The 18,953-nt window shown below is 35.0% G+C and overlaps 1 protein-coding gene across 1 annotated transcript in view; it reads right to left on the bottom strand.

Moving 5' to 3' along the window:
• SNTG2 (syntrophin, gamma 2) overlaps positions 1–18,953 on the bottom strand; it is a gene marked incomplete at both ends in the record, with an annotated part of 53,578 nt that overhangs the window by 23,051 nt on the left and 11,574 nt on the right. Inside the window, 2 exons of the mRNA XM_010010668.1 lie at positions 47–118; positions 8,768–8,884. Coding sequence (XP_010008970.1) covers positions 47–118; positions 8,768–8,884 — 189 coding nt within the window. The remainder of the gene's footprint in view (positions 1–46; positions 119–8,767; positions 8,885–18,953) is intronic.

Below are 18,953 nucleotides of genomic sequence, written 5' to 3'. Positions count from 1 at the left end.
AGGCAAGCTTTATTTACTAAATAACTATAATCATTAGGAAACCTACCTTGTGAATTTTAAATAGAACCTCACAGAGGTTATAAATTTTTTCAGCTCGTACCCAGTCTAGTGTGCTTACCTATAATATCAAAAGAAAATATTAGGAACACATTCTTTATTCTAAAATCATGTACAGATGAAAAAACAAAAAGAAAAAATTTCACCCGCCATTATTCTATGAATGCTCTAAATATAGGCACATTACTACATTTAATACCCAGCATTTAGAAAAGACTATCAAATAGCATTCAATTTTTACAGAAACAGCATCTACAGGTGTCTTACCATAATTGGATGTATTTCATTAGAATGTATTTAATTTTTTTTTTTGTCATCTTTATTACTACAGTATGATGGAAACATCTTTGTAATCTCTGTGATGAGTTACAGAAGCATATTTATTTTCTGGTATGCTAACACAGAAAACCCAGAGTCTCAAACCCAGTCATTCAGCTTCATGTCTCAAAAAAATCTTATAATCAACAGACCAAGATGTGTTCCTAATTTCACGTTTGAGTTTACGTACGCTAGGGCAGCAATATCTTAATGCTTATACAAAAAACTGAAAAAGGCTGTGATTACAATATTTGAAATTAAGAAGAATGTAAACTGAGTCCTTAATAATGGATATACAAAAACAGTTTTGGTTTTCTTTTGATTTCGTTACTTAATTCTGTTGACATGATAGGCTGCTAAAATTTGACGGTTAGAATATTTGAAGTTTCCCCTAAATTCTCATTCATGGTATAATGTAATATCTGTTTTCTTTTAAAAACAGTACCTAGCCTGTTGAGTTCAATAGGAAAAAACCAAGGGGAATACACATTATTTTGCTTATATATTTTAGAGCAAAATCTTAGTTCTTGGTGAATGCACAGGAACGGTTGCATAGATACGTGAAGAATTTGACTAAATTGCAACTCTGAGGCTTTTAACACATGGATATAGGTGTTTTGGTGACTCTGAAAGCAACTTGAATACTAGGGCACATGCAGCTTTTTCTTGTTGCTGCCCCCTCCCAAAATGAAGAAAACAGAAAAAAAAAGTTATTATTTAGGTAAAGCAAAACTTGGCTGTAAAATATCTGGCTTCTGTGGATGAAACTTAACCAGGAAAAATTATAAAATTCAGTACCATATTCTTTTTCTCTGTATTCACAGCGGCACATAGTTCACCTATAATAATGAATCTTGTTCCTGATGTTTTGCATGAAGATCAACATGGGCTTTTTTTTTTATTTTTTAGGTTGCATTTCCAGGTCTTCGTAAATACTGAATGATTAACCAAAATTGTAGCAAAATGCTGAAAATCCAAACCAATACAGCACTTAGGAGCAGACTGATGTGACTTTTACTGTTGTTGAATGTTATTTCAGAGTGCTGCTGGAGGAATAATGCAAGCTTGGTATTAGTTTATTTTTAATCTTACATGCCGTTATGTCCACTACAACTGAAACTAATTAACATTATTATTGAGTAGATCTCACAGCTATGTGTTTCAAAGCAGTGTTTCAGAATTTACCTGAATTCTTTCTTCTTCACAAGGAAACCATCCCACCTAAATTTAGACATCAGAAGCGTCTAATCTTAACAACCTAACCTAATTCTTGATAAACTAATCTTAATTTCAACATATTGGGAAAGAAAAAAAAAATAATCAAAAAAAGGCAGTCCTTTCTCCTAGCTAGTGTCTAACTTTAGACTAGATTTTTATGTCTAGTTCATTATTTGGTCTTGAATTTCTCAAAAGGAAAGATTCTTTTCAATCTCAGTTAAAAGCAGGAGAATCCTTCATGCCTATTAGTGGTTAGGCAAGATATAAAAGCATAAACATGGATTTAATCTGCTGTTTATGAAACTGAACTTAATGACACAGACTATAACCTAAAAGCTTTTGAGACATGACTGAACTTTCATTTGCTCATCTCCTTTGTTTTGATTCCTGAAGATTAATTTAAACCATTGGGGTTCTTTGTTGCTATTAATGATGCTACCACAGACAATGGTGACACTGCTGTGCCATTAAATTTACTCTGAATACTTCAGCCTTCTCCCCATTATCCTGTGCATCTCTTTCATGCTTGGACTCTCTTATGACTTTTTCAGCAAAGATAGCTATTAATGCTGATAACTGTCAGCACCTATATAAAGCAAGATATTCCTTTACTGAATGTGTCAGGGAAAGGCTACTATACTTATAATCAAGAGTGAAACAGTCTGAATATCATAGTGTGCAAGGTCATTAGAACACGAATGACATGTTGAGAGGGATTTTAAGGAGGGGAAACAAACATACTACAAAGGGATACTGGAATCTAAAGTGTCAGCTGACATTATTTATAGTTTTCTCAGAACTATCATAGTATATCCAAGTTTAAAATGTCATTGTTATAGACTGCATTGCTTTTAAAAAAATCACAAATGATCATATACTTCTGGTCAATGAGAAAAGATGGAAAGAATCAGAAAAGTTCACAAAAGTGCAATATTCTTCATTTGCTTTAAAGGATGTTTTGGTTTATTTCAGGCTTATCCATCTTCATGCATTTAATAGCTGGGTAATGATAAGTAACAAAGGTAAATAAGATACTGAAATATATTTCTTAAGCAATAAAAAAGTTTTTCTCATTATTTCCCCTTGGAATGTAGGTATTCTATACATTGCAATTTCTTGGGATTATTTTAGCATTACAAGGTAATTATTTTTAGTAAAGCATGTGACAAAATGTTTCAAAAAATATTCAGAATGACTCACTTAATAAGACATACTTTCAGTCATACCAATTTAGACCTGAAAGTGTCAAAAATAATGTCAAAATGCATGGAAGTACCAATTAGCATTCACTGAGCTTCCACTTTAATTTTTGTTTATCTAATATATGAATTTCTGACCAACAGTAGCTGAATGTTATTGTTATAAATTTGATGGATGGACCAGCCAGTGGATAAAGAATTGGCTGGATGGCCACATGCATCAAGGTCTCAGTGTTCAATTGGAGACCAGTAACAAGTGGTGTCCCTCAGGGATCCGTGTTGGGACTGACCCTGTCCAACATCTTTGTCAGTGATATGGACAGTGGGATTGAGTGCACCCTCAGCAAGTTTGCCGATGACACCAAGCTGTGTGGTTCAGCTGATATGCTGGAGGGAAGGGATGCCATCCAGAGGGACCTTGGCATGCTTGAGATGTGGACCAGTGCCAACCCCATGAGGTTCAACAAAGCCAAGTGCAAGGTCTTACACCTGGGTTGGGGCAATCCCAGGCACAGCTACAGGTTGGGTAGGAAGTGATTAGGAAACTGAACATGAGCCGGCAGCGTGCGCTTGCAGCCCAGAAAGCCAACCGTATCCTGGGCTGCATCGAAAGAAGTGTGACCAGCAGGTCAAAGTAGGCTATCCTGCCCCTCTACTCTGCTCTTGTGAGACCCCACTCTGAGTATTGTGTACAATTCTGGTGTCTCCAACTTAAGAAGGACATGGAGCTGTTGGAGCAAGTCCAGAGGAGGGCCACGAGGATGATAAGAGGACTGGAGCACCTCCCGTATGAAGACAGGCTGAGAAAGTTGGGGCTGTTCAGCCTGGAGAAGAGAAGACTGCGTGGAGACCTCATAGCAGCCTTCCAGTATCTGAAGGGGGCCTTACAAGGATGGTGAAGAGGATCCCTTCATCAGGGACTGTAGCAATGGACGGGGGCAACGGATTCAAACTTCAACAGTGAAAGTTTAGGTTAGATATAAGTAAGAAGTTCTCTACAGTGAGGGTGGTGAGGCACGGGAAAGGTTGCCCAAAGAAGTGGTAAATGTTCCATCCCTGGCAGTGTTGAAGGCCAGGTTGGGCAAAGCCAAGTCTAGTATGAGGCCCACAGAAGAAGGGTTGTAATTAGGTGATCATAAGGTCTTTTCCAATCCTAACCATTCTGAGATTCTATGATTTTATGTTATTATTGGAAGACCAATTGCTTACCTAACACAATGCATTATTTGATATATTGAATACCTGGGTTTGTAGATATTTGGATATATTATTCCTCTTAGAAAGACTCCAAAATAACATACTTGTAAACTCACAGATAACAGTGAGCTGATCACAAAGATAACAAAAAGGAACAAAGATAGAAAAATAGGAACCTGAAATTACAATTTTAAGTCCATAGTGAGAGACTGAAATAAGTATGTAGAGTTACAAAAGTGCCAAATATTGCAGTACTTTTTACTTCAGCATGAGTTTCTGTAAGTTCTTAATGTTTTAAAAACAGGCATTACATTGGATTTCTGAGAATAAATAAACTTTTAACATCTAGTTTTACCTAGTTAGTCCAAGTAATCTCAGATATAGAATCATAGAATCATAGAATAGTTAGCTTTAAATGTGTCTGTCAATCACTGATTTTTCTTTAAAAATTTAACATTTAAAATAGAGAAAACAATAAAGTTAAATACATTTTGGCACATACATGTAGAAAACAGAAAACTGAAAAAGTTACTTCCTAGAAGAGAATTCCGCAATTATAATATAGGTATAAGAGACTTTCATGCTTATTCAGGTACCAGCACTAAAGGATTGACTAGACATGAGACATGAATATGGGGTGCATGTAAAAGTGAATCATACTTCCAAACTCCTTAAAGTCAAAGGGAACATAATACATTTGAGTTTCTGTGAACACTGAATCTGTATGTAGAATTCTCCAGTGTCCCCCAATATATATATAAAAAACAGAATACATTTTAAGAGTAAAACTTAGAGGTGAAAAAAAAAAAATATCAAAATGGCCGTAGTACTTATTACTGGAATACAGAGAATATTACGTTATCTGACAATTAAGCTGACCCACCTAGAAGTACTAAAAAGGATTAGGCAAAAGATTAAATAGTTTTAGTTCAGGAGTAATTAATTTCACTGGTCTCTCCACTCTTCAATGGAAAACAAATGAGACAAGTATAATTAAAAAAAAAATAACTAAAAGATATTGAAAAGGAAAAAAAATCAAGAAATGTTCTTGAGATGAACTATGATATAGCAATGTAAGAAACCTAAAGTTTTCCAAACCAAAACAAACTTGATGGTACAAAACACACAGTAAAGAGTAGTCATATCCTAGCGAATATATGAACAAATTTAAATGAATTGTTGTATGTAGAGTTAGAAAGTTCACCAAAAGCATTTATGGTCAAGTCTATGCCCTCCAAGTCATTGCTACCTCTTTCCTAACACATTGACATTATAATGTATGAAATTACAAATGCTTAGAACTTACATAGCAGTGCTCTAACATTCAAAGGACTGCTCATGTGCTAATTACAATATATGAGCTTTCTTTGTTGTATTTTTCAAAGGTGGAACTATGTCTGTTACTTTCACATAATTCTTGTATTTCTTCCTTTTCTTAAAACTATAAGCACCACATGCAGTGATTGCCTAGCTGCCTTCACGTAAATCACTTCAGTGCTATTTATTTAATCATGTTGGAAAAGGTAGTTTTGTAATTAAGGATAACACAACAGCTCCAAAGATATGGCTACTTTGAAGACTTGAATGTAAAAGCCACAGTGAACTATGTGGAAGACATAAAAATCAACCAGTACAAACCTCCCCTATAACAGCCTGTATTCCATAAAAATAAAACATTGAATTTTTCTGGAAATTTTCGATGACATAAAAAGTAGGGGTATTTTTGGATGACAATTTTGAATAATGTCTCTCCAATTTCCTCTAGAATGTGAATTCAGAACCTTTTCAAGATCTGAAAATTGACAGAAATATATCAGATGCTTTTAGGATGTAATTAAATACTGCTTATACATTAACATCAACACAATAACAATTTCTATTCGTTCAGTTGTGGTTTTAACATATGAAGTTTTCACAAATGTGTCACAACTCTAATATACCAATCTGTAAAGGAAATCTTTGAATTTCTTAAATATAGTCAGATAAGCCACTTTAGGGATGCAGAAAGACCATTCTCTGTTAATCATATCATTCTTGATATTTACTTCTTTGGTGAAGCTTCTACATTTTTGGAAACACCATCTGAGATATTGTTGAAATGGAGTATAAATAGAGTATTATCTTCCACAGTAATTTCTTTCGTATTATAATATCCACATTTTTTCCACAATTTTCATTTTTGCCCATGGATAACTATGTTTTTCATTCTTACAAAAGTTAGCAGCTGTATTTACATTCATATAATCTTTCACACACAGTGAAATAGAAAGAGAGTAGAAATTGCACCAGATCCTTTTACAAGCAGTTGCAAAGTTATGAGTAAGGTGATTATAACTAAAGATGATTGTAAGTCATCTGCTCTGTGCCCACTACATCGATACACTGATGCACTACACTGATTCCATATAAAAATAGCAGTAACTTCATAGAAACATCTCTGAAATGTTAAACTGTAATCTACTAAAGCAGGTTGAAACATCTGTATTTCTGTGATACAGCAATCCTGCCTGTCCTAAGCAGATTGATGCCTAGCCAGTCTCCAAGCAATGGCTACTTCTGAAGACCAAATCCTTGTTTTATGATGTTTTATGGGGCATAATATCCCTTTTGGCCTATTTGGGCCACCTATCCTGGCTGTGTCCTCTCCCAACTCCTTGCCCACTCCCACCCTACTCGCTGGGTGAGCAGAGTGAGAAACAGAGGAATGCTCTGCAAGCACTGCTCAGCACCAGCCAAAACACTGACTGTTGTGCTAGCACTGTTTTAGTCACAAACCCAGTGCCATATGGGCTGCTGTGAAGAAAGTTACCTCCATGCCAGCTAGGCCCAGTATATGATCCAGCCAGGAGCAGGGCAGCTACAGGGGCTGAGAGCAACTCTCTCCAGGCACCTGGCACCTCCCTAGGGACAGGGATGGGCTGAGGCTGGGCCTGGATGTGGGCCCGGGGCATTGGAGCCTGTGGCTAGGCAGGACAGGACTGTGGGGAGCTGGAGACTGGTCCTCCTGCATTGCTGGTGCAGGGAGGGGCTGCAATCAGGTCCTCGGTTGTGGGAAGGGTTGGGGAGCCCAGATAAGGGGGTCAGAGACATTCAGGGTTGGAAGTCTCCTCAGGACACTGATAATCAGCTTTGAAGTGTAGCTTTAGATCCAGGTTTGAATTCTCCAGATGAGTGGTTGCTGGAAACTGCCAATTTCTAGTTTGGTTTTGTTTTCCTGATATAAAACATCTGTATAAATAGCAAGAAAACTGGCCAACAGGTTTTATGTTTTATAGGCTTTGTCACAGTTACTGGTGTATCTGAGTACTGGGATGACATAACACATTGACCAAAGCAGTCCCCTCTGTTCATTTGTCTGAAAAGCCACTGTTTTTACAAAAACATTGCACTGAAATAAAATAGAGCATAGTAGATACTGACAAGTAACATGGTATGAATACTACGAAACATTCATCCTCACTTGTCTGTTCTTAGTAGAGTGCTGAACACAATAAAAGAAGTCGTTTATCCCAAATTAGTACTGTGTAGATTAATAGTTTTAATTGTATCAAAAATGTTTCTTCAAAAAAAGGTCTGAAAACAGTAATTAAAATTTATAAGGGAAAAGCATTTGTTTGGTTTGTTATTTATTTGTTTAATATTTTTGTATTGTTTTTGCATTTTAATTGGATTGAAATAATTGAATCAAAGTTTAGTTCCTTGACTTAACATAGACAATTTTTAGTGGGGAAACCCCCCACCTTTTCCCAAATCTGTTGTCTCGTTTTAAAAAGAATACTAGTGGCTACTTAAAAATGCTTGAAGTTAATAGGAATCATTGGATTTATAATTTAAATTTAAAGAAAGAGTAAGTGTTACTGATTGCTTCTCATTTTGGTTCATAAATAAGGTTTGAAGAGTATGCACTTCCCAAAGGTATTGCACATGGTGCACATGTAAAGGGTCAGATTCTTTTAAATAGATGAATAAAAGGGAGACTGACCACTTTCCAAGCACAACTGGAAAGAAGCTGCATAATCAAAATTAGAACATTCTACTTCCACATTTTTTTTCTTTTTGATTTGTTTAAAGCAAAGGCTCTCTAGAGAAAAAAAAAGTAAGGATAAAACAATACCATGTGGCAAGTATGGGTCACTTTTTAAGAGTTTAGAATTCTACAGCTCCTTTCTGTTTTATTCATTTAAATTACTGTTTCTTAGGGTTTGTGTTTTATTCAGAGAAGTGCCAGATAAGTCATCTATTGTAAAATAGAATTCTCGTTACCAGCTATGTAAATTATCAAAGCAATATGATGCCATCTGTTCAAACTGTACACTTACAATTGAATTCTCTGTAACAGTTCAATCCTTGCCTGTGTGCAAAATCCACAAGTATCTACTAATAGTTTGGATGGTCTACTTTATGATGTATCTTCTCTTTAAGAAAACAGAGTAACTACCAAATCATTATATCTGTGAAATACCTTAGAATAAATAAGGCAAGAAATATTTGCCTAAGAAACCAGAGAAAAATCTGAATCTGACATCTTGACATCTTTAAAAAGTGAAACACTTACTCCCTATTGGAAAGTCTTTGAACTATCCAGGTACAGTAAGACTTTCAGAGGACTTTGAAAGAGGTTAAATATCTAAAGCTTATTGAAATATAGAGATATCTATGGCTTTAATTTCTTCTGAAATCTCAGCTGGTGACTGCACTTGGTAAGGAAAAACAAACCCAGGCATAACAAACTGGTTTCCATTTATAATGAAACTGTCACAAAAATACAATTTTTTTACCGGTGGAGTGCTGAAAATATAGAAGGATGATCCCTTCAGTGCCAGAAACTTGAATTTGTAGAGTTGAGATGAATCAATTCCTTCAAGTCTCTCGTTTACCCATCCCATATGTATGACCTGTAAAAGAAAATAATTGAAAATTAAAGCTCTATTTTTCATTGAAGCATAAGATATATCTGAATAGGTCAATTCTTTCCACAAAGAGTGGTCATATTACAATGGGATGCATCATTTACTTCTTCACATTTGCCTTCCCACCACTCCCATAGTCTTGAAGTATATGGTAACATGCCAATGTGTCAGAATTCCTTGAAGAGACCTTACAAGTACAGATTGTCTGATCTTGTCTGAAATAATAATTGTAAAAGCTACCTGTGTATGCATCAGCAGACTCTCACTTGAGCCAGCAGAAAGCCTAGGTGCACTGAAATATTTGTCAGCAGTTTATAAAAAACATGTTCCTACATTATCTATAGCACAGACAAAACTTAGATACACTGAAATTTCTTTTATATGTACCTCTAAAGAAGTACATCTGAAGAAATAAATCAAACAGCTTTCTGTATGCTCATGTTTCCACTAGTAAAAAAGCATCTCTGTCACACTGATTGTCTTTCAGAGTTTATGTACTTTCTTATATATACACTTTATCTCGTGATAATTTATGTTCTCATAGAATTAGATGTCAAATTCAGTCGTTGCATAGTTTTTCTCTAACAATGCATGTATTACATGTATGCCTTTATATATTACATAATATATTATGTATATTACAATGTCTTATAATGCATGCCTTTATATTTCAGGTAAATTAAAGAAAAATAAAAATAAAGAGTAAAACTGCATTCTTCCTTTCTGAGGTAAATCCGAAAAATAAAAAATAATAATAAAAAAAAGAATACCATTAATGTAGTTACCCACCAAAAATAACTAACAAAACCATTTTAGGCTTCATTCTGCAAACATTAATAGAAACATATTGCCCTTGAAACAGGTACTTGAATCTATACTGATCCAGCAATCTGAATGTACAGCTATTGCTGCATATTAAGCGTGCTTGTTTTCAGTTAAGGCTACACTTACGGAAAATACTGATTTACACAGGGGAAGAAATGTCATAGCACTTGTGAATATACTGACCCCCAAGAGTTTTGCTGGAAGTCTGTGGAAACAGCCTGAAGAAGGCATTCATTAAAATGCATGAAAATATCAGCATTTGTCCTATGAATAAAGTTGTGAAAAATGTGATGATCTCAGGAATGTTTCTCTACTGAAAGCACAGGGGGTATACCTGTTGCTGTTTTAGCAACAGACCACAGAGATGGCAGGTATGGACAGGGGACAGCTAATAGCACAGATGCATATAGATATATAAGCATGACACTCTTGTGTCATGAAAATCTCACACATTGTTTTCTAATTTTGGTATTTAATGTATCTATTCTCTTACTACTCAATTTATCAAGAAACAAATAATAACACTGAGCTAGACAGTCATCCTCTATACTTTTCTACTGAGCTCTAGCATTAACATTTTAAGCAGATCTAAGAAACAGAACAATAAATACAGCAGCCCTTCCAGTTCTCAAATTGCTATTCTGTAAATTTAATAACTGTCACTAAAGCATTGTTTCTACAATAGTCAGTAAAGGTTTAGAAATAGGATGTTTAGATACTTCATTACTTTAACAAATATACTATAGTATTGTTGATAATCTGCTACAAACTGTATTCCATATTATCAGTGTGGTAATATAATACCAAATAATGCACACAAAAAGAATAATGTCCAAATCACAGGGCACAAACAGTACAATATTCTCCTTTACATTCATAAAATCATGATTACTGACTTGCAAATGGACACCATTTATTCACTTGTAACAGCATTAAAATCTTTGCTAAGAACCTAGTTTATTGATTAAATTGATAGATCGATAAGCAAAGGATATGGCTCTACTATGTTCTTCATTCACTAACATTATCATCACCATTTATTCTTGTAGCAGCATCCAACAAATAATTTTGGAATCATTCACCATGTCGAGTGGCAAAACTATGTCACAGATAAATTCTGCAGCTTGCCTAGGTTGTTATTCAAATATCATATATTAAAGCAAACATGACAAATTCTGAGAAATATAACTATGTATCTTGTTGCAAATCAAAGATGTTCATTTAATATACTGAAAGAAGGAAAACATGAAGTTCCTAGTTGATACTCAGAGCAGGATGGTACTAGAAGACTGGAATTCCAAAATACACATGCGATTTTCTATGATTGACAGGAAAACTTGGTTTATCTAGTTGACAGAAACCATAGGTTGGAATTCATGTGAGGGCTCTATCATTGTTGTATTCTTATCTATGGCTGCAAGATGTGCTAGGAGTGCCAAATGTGATAACATCAATTTAATGTAGCACTTAAATCTTCTGGGTAATTTTCTTGAGTATGTATTTAGCTACAAACACAAGACTGCATTTTCTAATTAGCTGCAGACTTTGTTTTTGGCAACTGTTCTAAGTGTTTTACTGAAATGGAACTGTATTATTACTGGTTTTATTGCAGACATATCATTCTGTGACCAGTCTACCTGTGTTAGATCAGAATCAAGAGACTTGGTTTGAAGTATACGCTTCTCCACACAGAGAAACAGATTTTTATAATTATTAACATCTCTAAACTCAGTGTTAAGCTGTTCTGTATGCTGAAATCTCTTTCAAGCTCAGACAAAAAAAAAAAAAAGGAATGACACAAAACCATATCCACTGGACTAGATTTTGGGGGAATGGCCTTTCTACTCACTGAATTATTAGAACACTGTGGTATCACTCTTGATATATATGAACTGTGCTAAGGTCACCTATTCATTCCACTTCATTGAAGTCTACACAAAACCAAACAGTAATACTTCAGTAACATTTTGAATACATTGATTTGAGTATTACTCTGCTTGATTCAAATGACTAACAAAAAATCCAACTCTGGGAAAAAAGAGCTTCAATCAGAAAAAAAAAAAAGACTATGAAAGCAAAGAGAAAGTTTTAGAACTCTTAACAATATAAAAGGACCCTTTTTGTTTCTAAATCTGATTATAACTCCCAAGATATATCAGAAACTGATTAAAAGTTTTCAAATTTTCATTTTCTTTAAAACTATTACTTAGCTTTGTATTGTCAATATAATTTGTGGAACTCAAACAATTATATACCTAACAGTTGAAATAAGAAAAAATGGTCTACTGATTTATATCTTACAAAAGAAAACAAAACCTTACATGGAAAAATTACCTAGTACATTATAGGTCAATGTCATTAAAAACAAACAAAAGCCCCAACAAACAAAACAAAACAAAACAAAAACCACCCTGAAACAGTAAAAACCCTTCCAAAAGTCTTTTAATCCCAAGATTATGGTTTCTGTGTTAGCACCATGAAACACTTACCTAAGAAATGAATGTGCAAGTAAACAAAATGTTGCAGAATTTTCCACACTTCCTAAGGCACCTATAAAGTGAATGTCTGCATCAATTTGTTCAATTTTTTTTTTTAATGAAGATGTGAAAAAATTCAGCAAGTAGCACATTTGTAGATCAATTTTGAATTTGGAAAGTATGTCTGCAGAATAATGATTGAACTCTCAGTATATATATACATTTAGAGAAATCTAGTACAACTAGAAGACAGACAAGCTTTCTGTTTGTTCATTTGTTTTAGAATTTTTGTATATTGAGGAGAAAAGGAAGGGAAAGAATATGGATTGTTCCATCAGTTATAAAAGATTGAATCAGATACTTTTTGGGAAAAGAAGCAATAGTCAGGCTAGGTAGCTGAAGAGGGATAGCTATGGGAAGATAAATGGTGAGCTCATTCAGTATAGAGCTGCATTACTGTCATTTGCATGGCTGGGGATAACAGGATGGTAAGCTAAAAGGTAAGTTACTAATGAACATGAAAGAGAAGGAGGAACAGACATTGCAAAAGACATTTAGGAGGAGAAACAAATCAATGTAGTAAGACAAAAAATAAACAGGAGAAAATATGAAAATAACAATAGGAAGGACAGTATACAAGTATATAAAGGGGGGAGAATCAACGAAAAAATACTTGGGAGGGAAAAAAAAAACCAGAGAAAACAGGATTCCCAATGTATACTTGCCTATAATGACATAAAATTGTTAAAAAAGTAAAGAAGGAAAATGGAACAGCTTCCTTTAACAGAATCAGTGATTAACTTATGCATATATTGAAAAAAATAACAAAAGTATGCATCTTTTTATAGAGATATTAAAAAAGTCTAGTATTTTTTTACTTTCTTTCCACAAATCTTTCTTATTGACTGGTTTATTTAATGGTCATTTAGACAACAGAAATGGAGAAAGATTAATTATTCAGTTCAACAAAAGTCTATATACAACAGAAGCAACTGAGTGTTGGTACTCAACAAGCTGCTTGTGGTTCATAACTAGGTTACTGAAATTTTAATTGTGTTTCAGTACATGGGTGTGAACATTAGTCCTGGGATAAAAACTGTTCTGTTATTTGGATTGAAACCTGCCTTTTGAAGTTTAAGGAGTGCTCATAAGGCATAACACTACAAACTGTCCCATTTTTAGCACTGCTTTCACCACTTTATTCCCATAATGCATAATCAATTTGAGATTGCTATTTGAAATGCGGTGGAAAAATACACATACATCTAGAAAATTACCCATACATTATAGATATGTTATTAAGTTTCTAATACATTCTAATAAACTTTTCCAAAAGTTCCTGTAGGAACAAAATGAGCAATGGTACTCATTATGGGGAGATTAAACAAGTCACTAACAAAATGTAATCCAATCACAGCAGATAAATGAAAGTTCTTATTTGCACTGATTGTTTTGCTACACCAATAAAGCATCTAGAAGCTACAATGACTGTAAACTTAATGTGTTACATTTAATAACGCAATCAGTATGTTTAGTATATCGTAATTTTAGTTAAATAGTTATGAAAAGTAAATAATGCAAAACACTCCAGAGGGAAATGAAGAAAGAAATCAAGTAGATGTCTGATGTATGACACAGAACAGATAGGTACATTTAAGTAACTGAAGTGGGATAAGAATCTACAACAGATGCCAGATTGGCCTGCAAGCTAACAGTGTCATACTATGAAGCACAATGGAACAATACAAAATTAAGCAAGCAAAGAGAAGTACATCTTGAGGTAGCTTTTTCACCATTTCCACAACAAATGTTAGACTGCGTGTTTTGAAAAGTACAGATATTGGAAGAAAAAAGAGCAGTCCTTTCACATACAGAATGATTTACTAAAAAAACCCCGAAAAATGAAATCAAACAAAACAAACCCCCCAAAATTTGAAATACTAGGAGTTTTGATGCATTACATTAATAGTTTCCATTGTGCACCAGTGGCATTCAGTTGTGTCCAAACTGCTACAATTCAAACCACAATGTTTTAGAGATGAAACTACAGAGGAACATAGCAATTATGACACTCAAGTGTTTTATGTTCTCTGGCTCAAGAATGAAATCTGTAAGTCCAAGCTGGGTCCAGTCTGAACGTCACAAAGAGCACAATTAACCAGAAGAGAACTATAAAGACAAGTATGTATTGAATTTGTGTATCATCGCAGGAATTGGCTGCCTGTGCAAGATCTGGATTACGAGTCTTTCTGGTTGGGTGTAATTGTTTCTCCTCTTTGCTTGCTTTTTTTAACAAGGAGGCTGTGAAAATTATCACTTGATTTTTCTCATTATAGCCTTCTTGTTCAAAGGAGCCAAAACACAAAACCCACTCTGGAAGACAGGTACCAGTAAGTTGCCTTACTGGTTATGCAATCTTATACTAAATCAGCACTCTTTGTGCAGAAGGAACTAAACAAACTAAATAAAAGTGAAAAACTCAGGTCCTTCACTTTTTCTTCTTTCTTCTCTTACATATCTACTTTATTTTTTTAGCAATATTACAACAACAATAAAATATACCTAACAACCTATTCACCTTCTCACCAAATAAAGACTAGAATTGTTTCTTCTGCAGCTTGGGAAACTAAAAAAATAAAATCTTTCAAATTATAGCTCTTTGCTATGGCTGCGGCAAAAGAGTTCTCAAAGAAGAAAACTCAGGCTGAAACTTCAATATCAGTTTCCTTGTACATATTATCCCCAAATCAATAAAATGATAATTCTGCTTAAAAATGTGTTAGCATAATTTTAATTGGAAAGTAGTCCTGAAGAAGGACTGTTCTTGTAGTAATCCAGTGAAATCACAGTTTAGTAATAATGAATGGAAAAGCAATGGCTTTTAAAAGCTGTGAAAAGTAGATGCCTGTGCAGAAAATTACATACTCTAAAATATTTTTCACAATCCCCAAGGCAGAAATATATAAAGAAAAGGAGAATAAAGCAGAATTGTTATCTCTCTTTTTTTTGTTGTTTGTTTTTTGGTTTTTTGTTTTCTAAGAGCTGAGGGAAGCTTGGGAAAACAGTTTAACCAGAGACCATGATTTTTCACCAAAGATAGAATTGCCTTGTGCCATTCACTGCCAGAGACATTATAGACCTAGCTGACCACTGGCAAACATACTAGGGTATGAAACCCCTCTTAAATACACTGTTTCATACATTTCTACTTTAAATAGGAGTAGGTTTCCTTTATCTGACATGTTTTGTAAAGTTTATAGAATCCAGGGTTTTGAAGAGTTCAAACTTCAAGGAGAAATCTAATAGGAATATTTCATTAACCCAGAAAAAGTGGGAATACCATGAACAAACATACTGTCAATGTATCTATCTTATAAGCATTGCGAGACTTCATGAGATATGTTCAGAAATGCAACCATAGTTTTCAGAATTCTATTACTCATAGATTTATTTTGTTTGTTGAGTTTGGCAAATCTCTTAACTAGGTTTTTTTATTTTCAGTTTGCTTGTCTTTAAAATCAACATAGTAGTAACAGCTATTTACGTCACAGAGGCACCACATGTTAGCTAACTGCGTAGAGGTTAAAAAGTTAAGTGCTTTAAAGTGGTACTTCTGTTAAAATAAGTTTTTTCAGTGGAAGTGGAAGACCAGAAAAAAATCTTTGAAGCAGACCAAGAGAATTTCGTTAGGAATTGCATAACTGACCTCCTGCATAAAAGAAGTTAAAACAACTACCAAGGCAGATCTCAGTTCTATCTCTACACTGCATTTGGGCCACAACAATCCCATACAGTGCTAAAGGCTTGTGGAAGAGGGCTGGGAAGCTGCTTGGTGGAAAAGGACCCGGGGGTGCTGATTGATGGCTGAACATGAGGCAGCTTGTGCCGAGGCAGCCAAGAAGGCCAACAGCATCCTGGCCTGTACCAGCAATAGTGTGGCCAGCAGGGACAGAGAAGCGATCATCCCCCTATACTGGGCACTGGTGAGGCTGCACCTCAAATCGGCCTCAAGCTGCGCCAGGGGTGGTTTAGACTGGATATTAGGAAAATTTCTTCACCGAGAGGGTGATCAGGCATTGGAACAAGCTGCCCAGGGAAGTGGTGGAATCACTGTCCCTGGAAGTGTTTAAAAAACATGTAGATGAGGCCCTCAGTGATATGGTTTAGTTGTGGTCTTGTCAGTCCTGGGTTAATGGTTGGACTTGATGATCTTAAAGGTCTTTTTCAACCTAGCTGACTCAATGATTCTATGGTGTCTTCAAGTTTAATGGAATCTAGTCCTGCTCCATTTCTGCAGGTATAAGTTGTAAAATTATGGTCTGCAAGAATCTAACTTTTCCAGACTAATAACTAGGAGAAATTAACTTTAGTGCTATATGAAATATATTTTCAACACATTTCAATATTTTTTTGAAAAAATAAAAAAAAAACAACAACCCCACAAAAAACCTGATCTTACAAGAGCATGTCCATGGTTTCTTTAATTCTGTAGGATGACTGCAAGGAAACATATTCATGGCATACCTGGGGCAGCTGTTCTGCTATGAAGAACAATGGGGAAACCCTCCATATTAGAAAAGTTCCTTAATTAGAATCAGGATCATTTAATTATCAAAAACAGAGGGGAAAATAGGCTTCTAAGAAATCTAGTATACTACCCCCTCCAAAATGATACCTATTTTGTTTCTAACAAATGCTTCCTTAATGTTCTAAGGATCTCCAGTAATGGGGACCTCATAATTTCTCTGAGCAATCTATTCTAGCACTTTAGTTCTCATGTCAAACATGAATTGCTCTTGCTTTAGCCAAAATTTAGGACTTTTCTGCCTAATCCATTAAAGACTCAAAATGATTTTAGCCTTAGACTGGAAGAGCAAAAAAAGCTTATTCAGTTCACAGCTGGAGCAAAAAACCATAAATAAAAATATGTAGCTTGTGTAGCATCATTCCTTGCTTCTTTTCATATGTTATTCTCTGAGCACAAAGTTACCATTCCTGAATACTTCCTTCATATGTTCCTCTCTTTCAACCTGTCCACAGAGGCCATGGAAAACCCTTGGTCAGTATTTGGAAACATAGAGTACAAAATCAAATGCAGTACTCATGACAAGGCCTTACAGCAAAATGAACACTTCGCATGTCTTGCAGTAACTCAGGTGTAGCCTGTGATGCTTGCCTCTTTCTCAAAAGCCACAGAAGAGATATAGGTTTTACGGCATGCAGGTAAATAGCCAGCCTTGGCCTGACATTTAACTGACAAGGTAACTGTGAGAGACTGCTGGACATTGCATACAAAGCAAAGGGAGAAGTTGGCTGGCTCTCTCAAGCCTGCACTTATACCAATAGAACAGGAAGGGGATAAACTAGCAGGTGAAATATATGAAAAGGAATTGAACAATGGGCGAAAAATGTTAAAAGATAATGAAACAGGGGTGCTGACTTACAGACAGTGGTGGCAGTATCACAGACTAAAGCTGAAATAACGAAAGCAGCATGTAAAAATCAGAAAATATATTGGCCAATGCAGAAGGAGTAAAATGTGGGTGGGTTCCTTATTTGGGAGGGGAAAAAGGAGGAAAAAGGAATATAAGGTAAACCATATGAATGGAGTTTTTGGGGGTCTCTGTTGATCAGCCCTGTACCTGATTATCACAGACTGATGCAATAATAAACTATAATAATAAATTGTAACAATGACTTTTCATTATTTTTTCATTATTTCTGCCTGACTGGTTTCTGCAGGCAGGGGCATCTGGGATGGCCTCCCTAAGTGCTAGTAAGGCAATGGACAATGGACCAAACCTTCCTAAAAGAATTTACATCCCCAGATACTTTTCAAGTATTTTCCAGTGACAACTTCTCCAGTTGTTTCTCACAGCCTCTCACATACTCTTGATTATTCTTGCATATATGCTGTACCCTTAGTTGGCTTCCACCCTGTTTTTCAGACTCATTCTTCAATATGTCAAGATCATTCTTATGTGTAACACTGTATTTTAAAGCATTTTCAGAGAGTTAACATCTGCAGAATTAGTAGGTTTATTTTTGCTAACACACCACAAAGAAAGTATTCAAGGGAACTGGATCCAAGACAGACTTTTTCAGGAGTTCTAGTCAATATGCCAGTTTTGAAAATGAATCATTTATGCCTATTATTAGCTTATCCAACAATGTCTGCACAACTAAATCTATACAATACTTGTTTAAAATATTGTAATGTCAAGAAATGTCATAAATCTCACTGGAATCAAGATACATTGCAGCAACCGCCTGTCACCCATCCACAAGATGTGTTGTATTATCACAGGAGGAAATGAAATTGGTTGTCACTATTTATTCTTTACAAATCCTTCACAGCAGTCACTCGTTTGTTATCTTGCAGCTGCATACAAATATTTTGTTTATGTATTTCAAATTTCCTTCTAGAGGTTGAAGTCAAATTGACTGTCTCTAATTCTCCAACTTCTCTTTCTTTTTTCATTAACAGCCATGATGCTTGCCCTTTCCTAATCTTTTGATATGTCACCTAGCAGACACAAATTCCCTGAACTATCTTGATAATAGTTATGAGATTACTTTCACCAGTTTTTCAAATATCACTAGGTATTAAAAGCATATATACCACTAAAACTTCCCTTTGTAATGCAATCTGAGATTTTGAGATTTTATTTGGTTTTGCTAGTATTATTTGCAATAACTATCCTTTGCAGTTGACCTTTTTAGTGAAGGTTGACCTCTGATACGCTGAGTAG

The sequence above is a fragment of the Nestor notabilis genome, unplaced genomic scaffold (genome assembly GCF_000696875.1).
Source record: "Nestor notabilis isolate BGI_N333 unplaced genomic scaffold, ASM69687v1 scaffold5113, whole genome shotgun sequence".
NCBI lineage: Eukaryota > Metazoa > Chordata > Aves > Psittaciformes > Psittacidae > Nestor > Nestor notabilis.
This window is presented reverse-complemented; position numbering and strand designations above follow the sequence as displayed.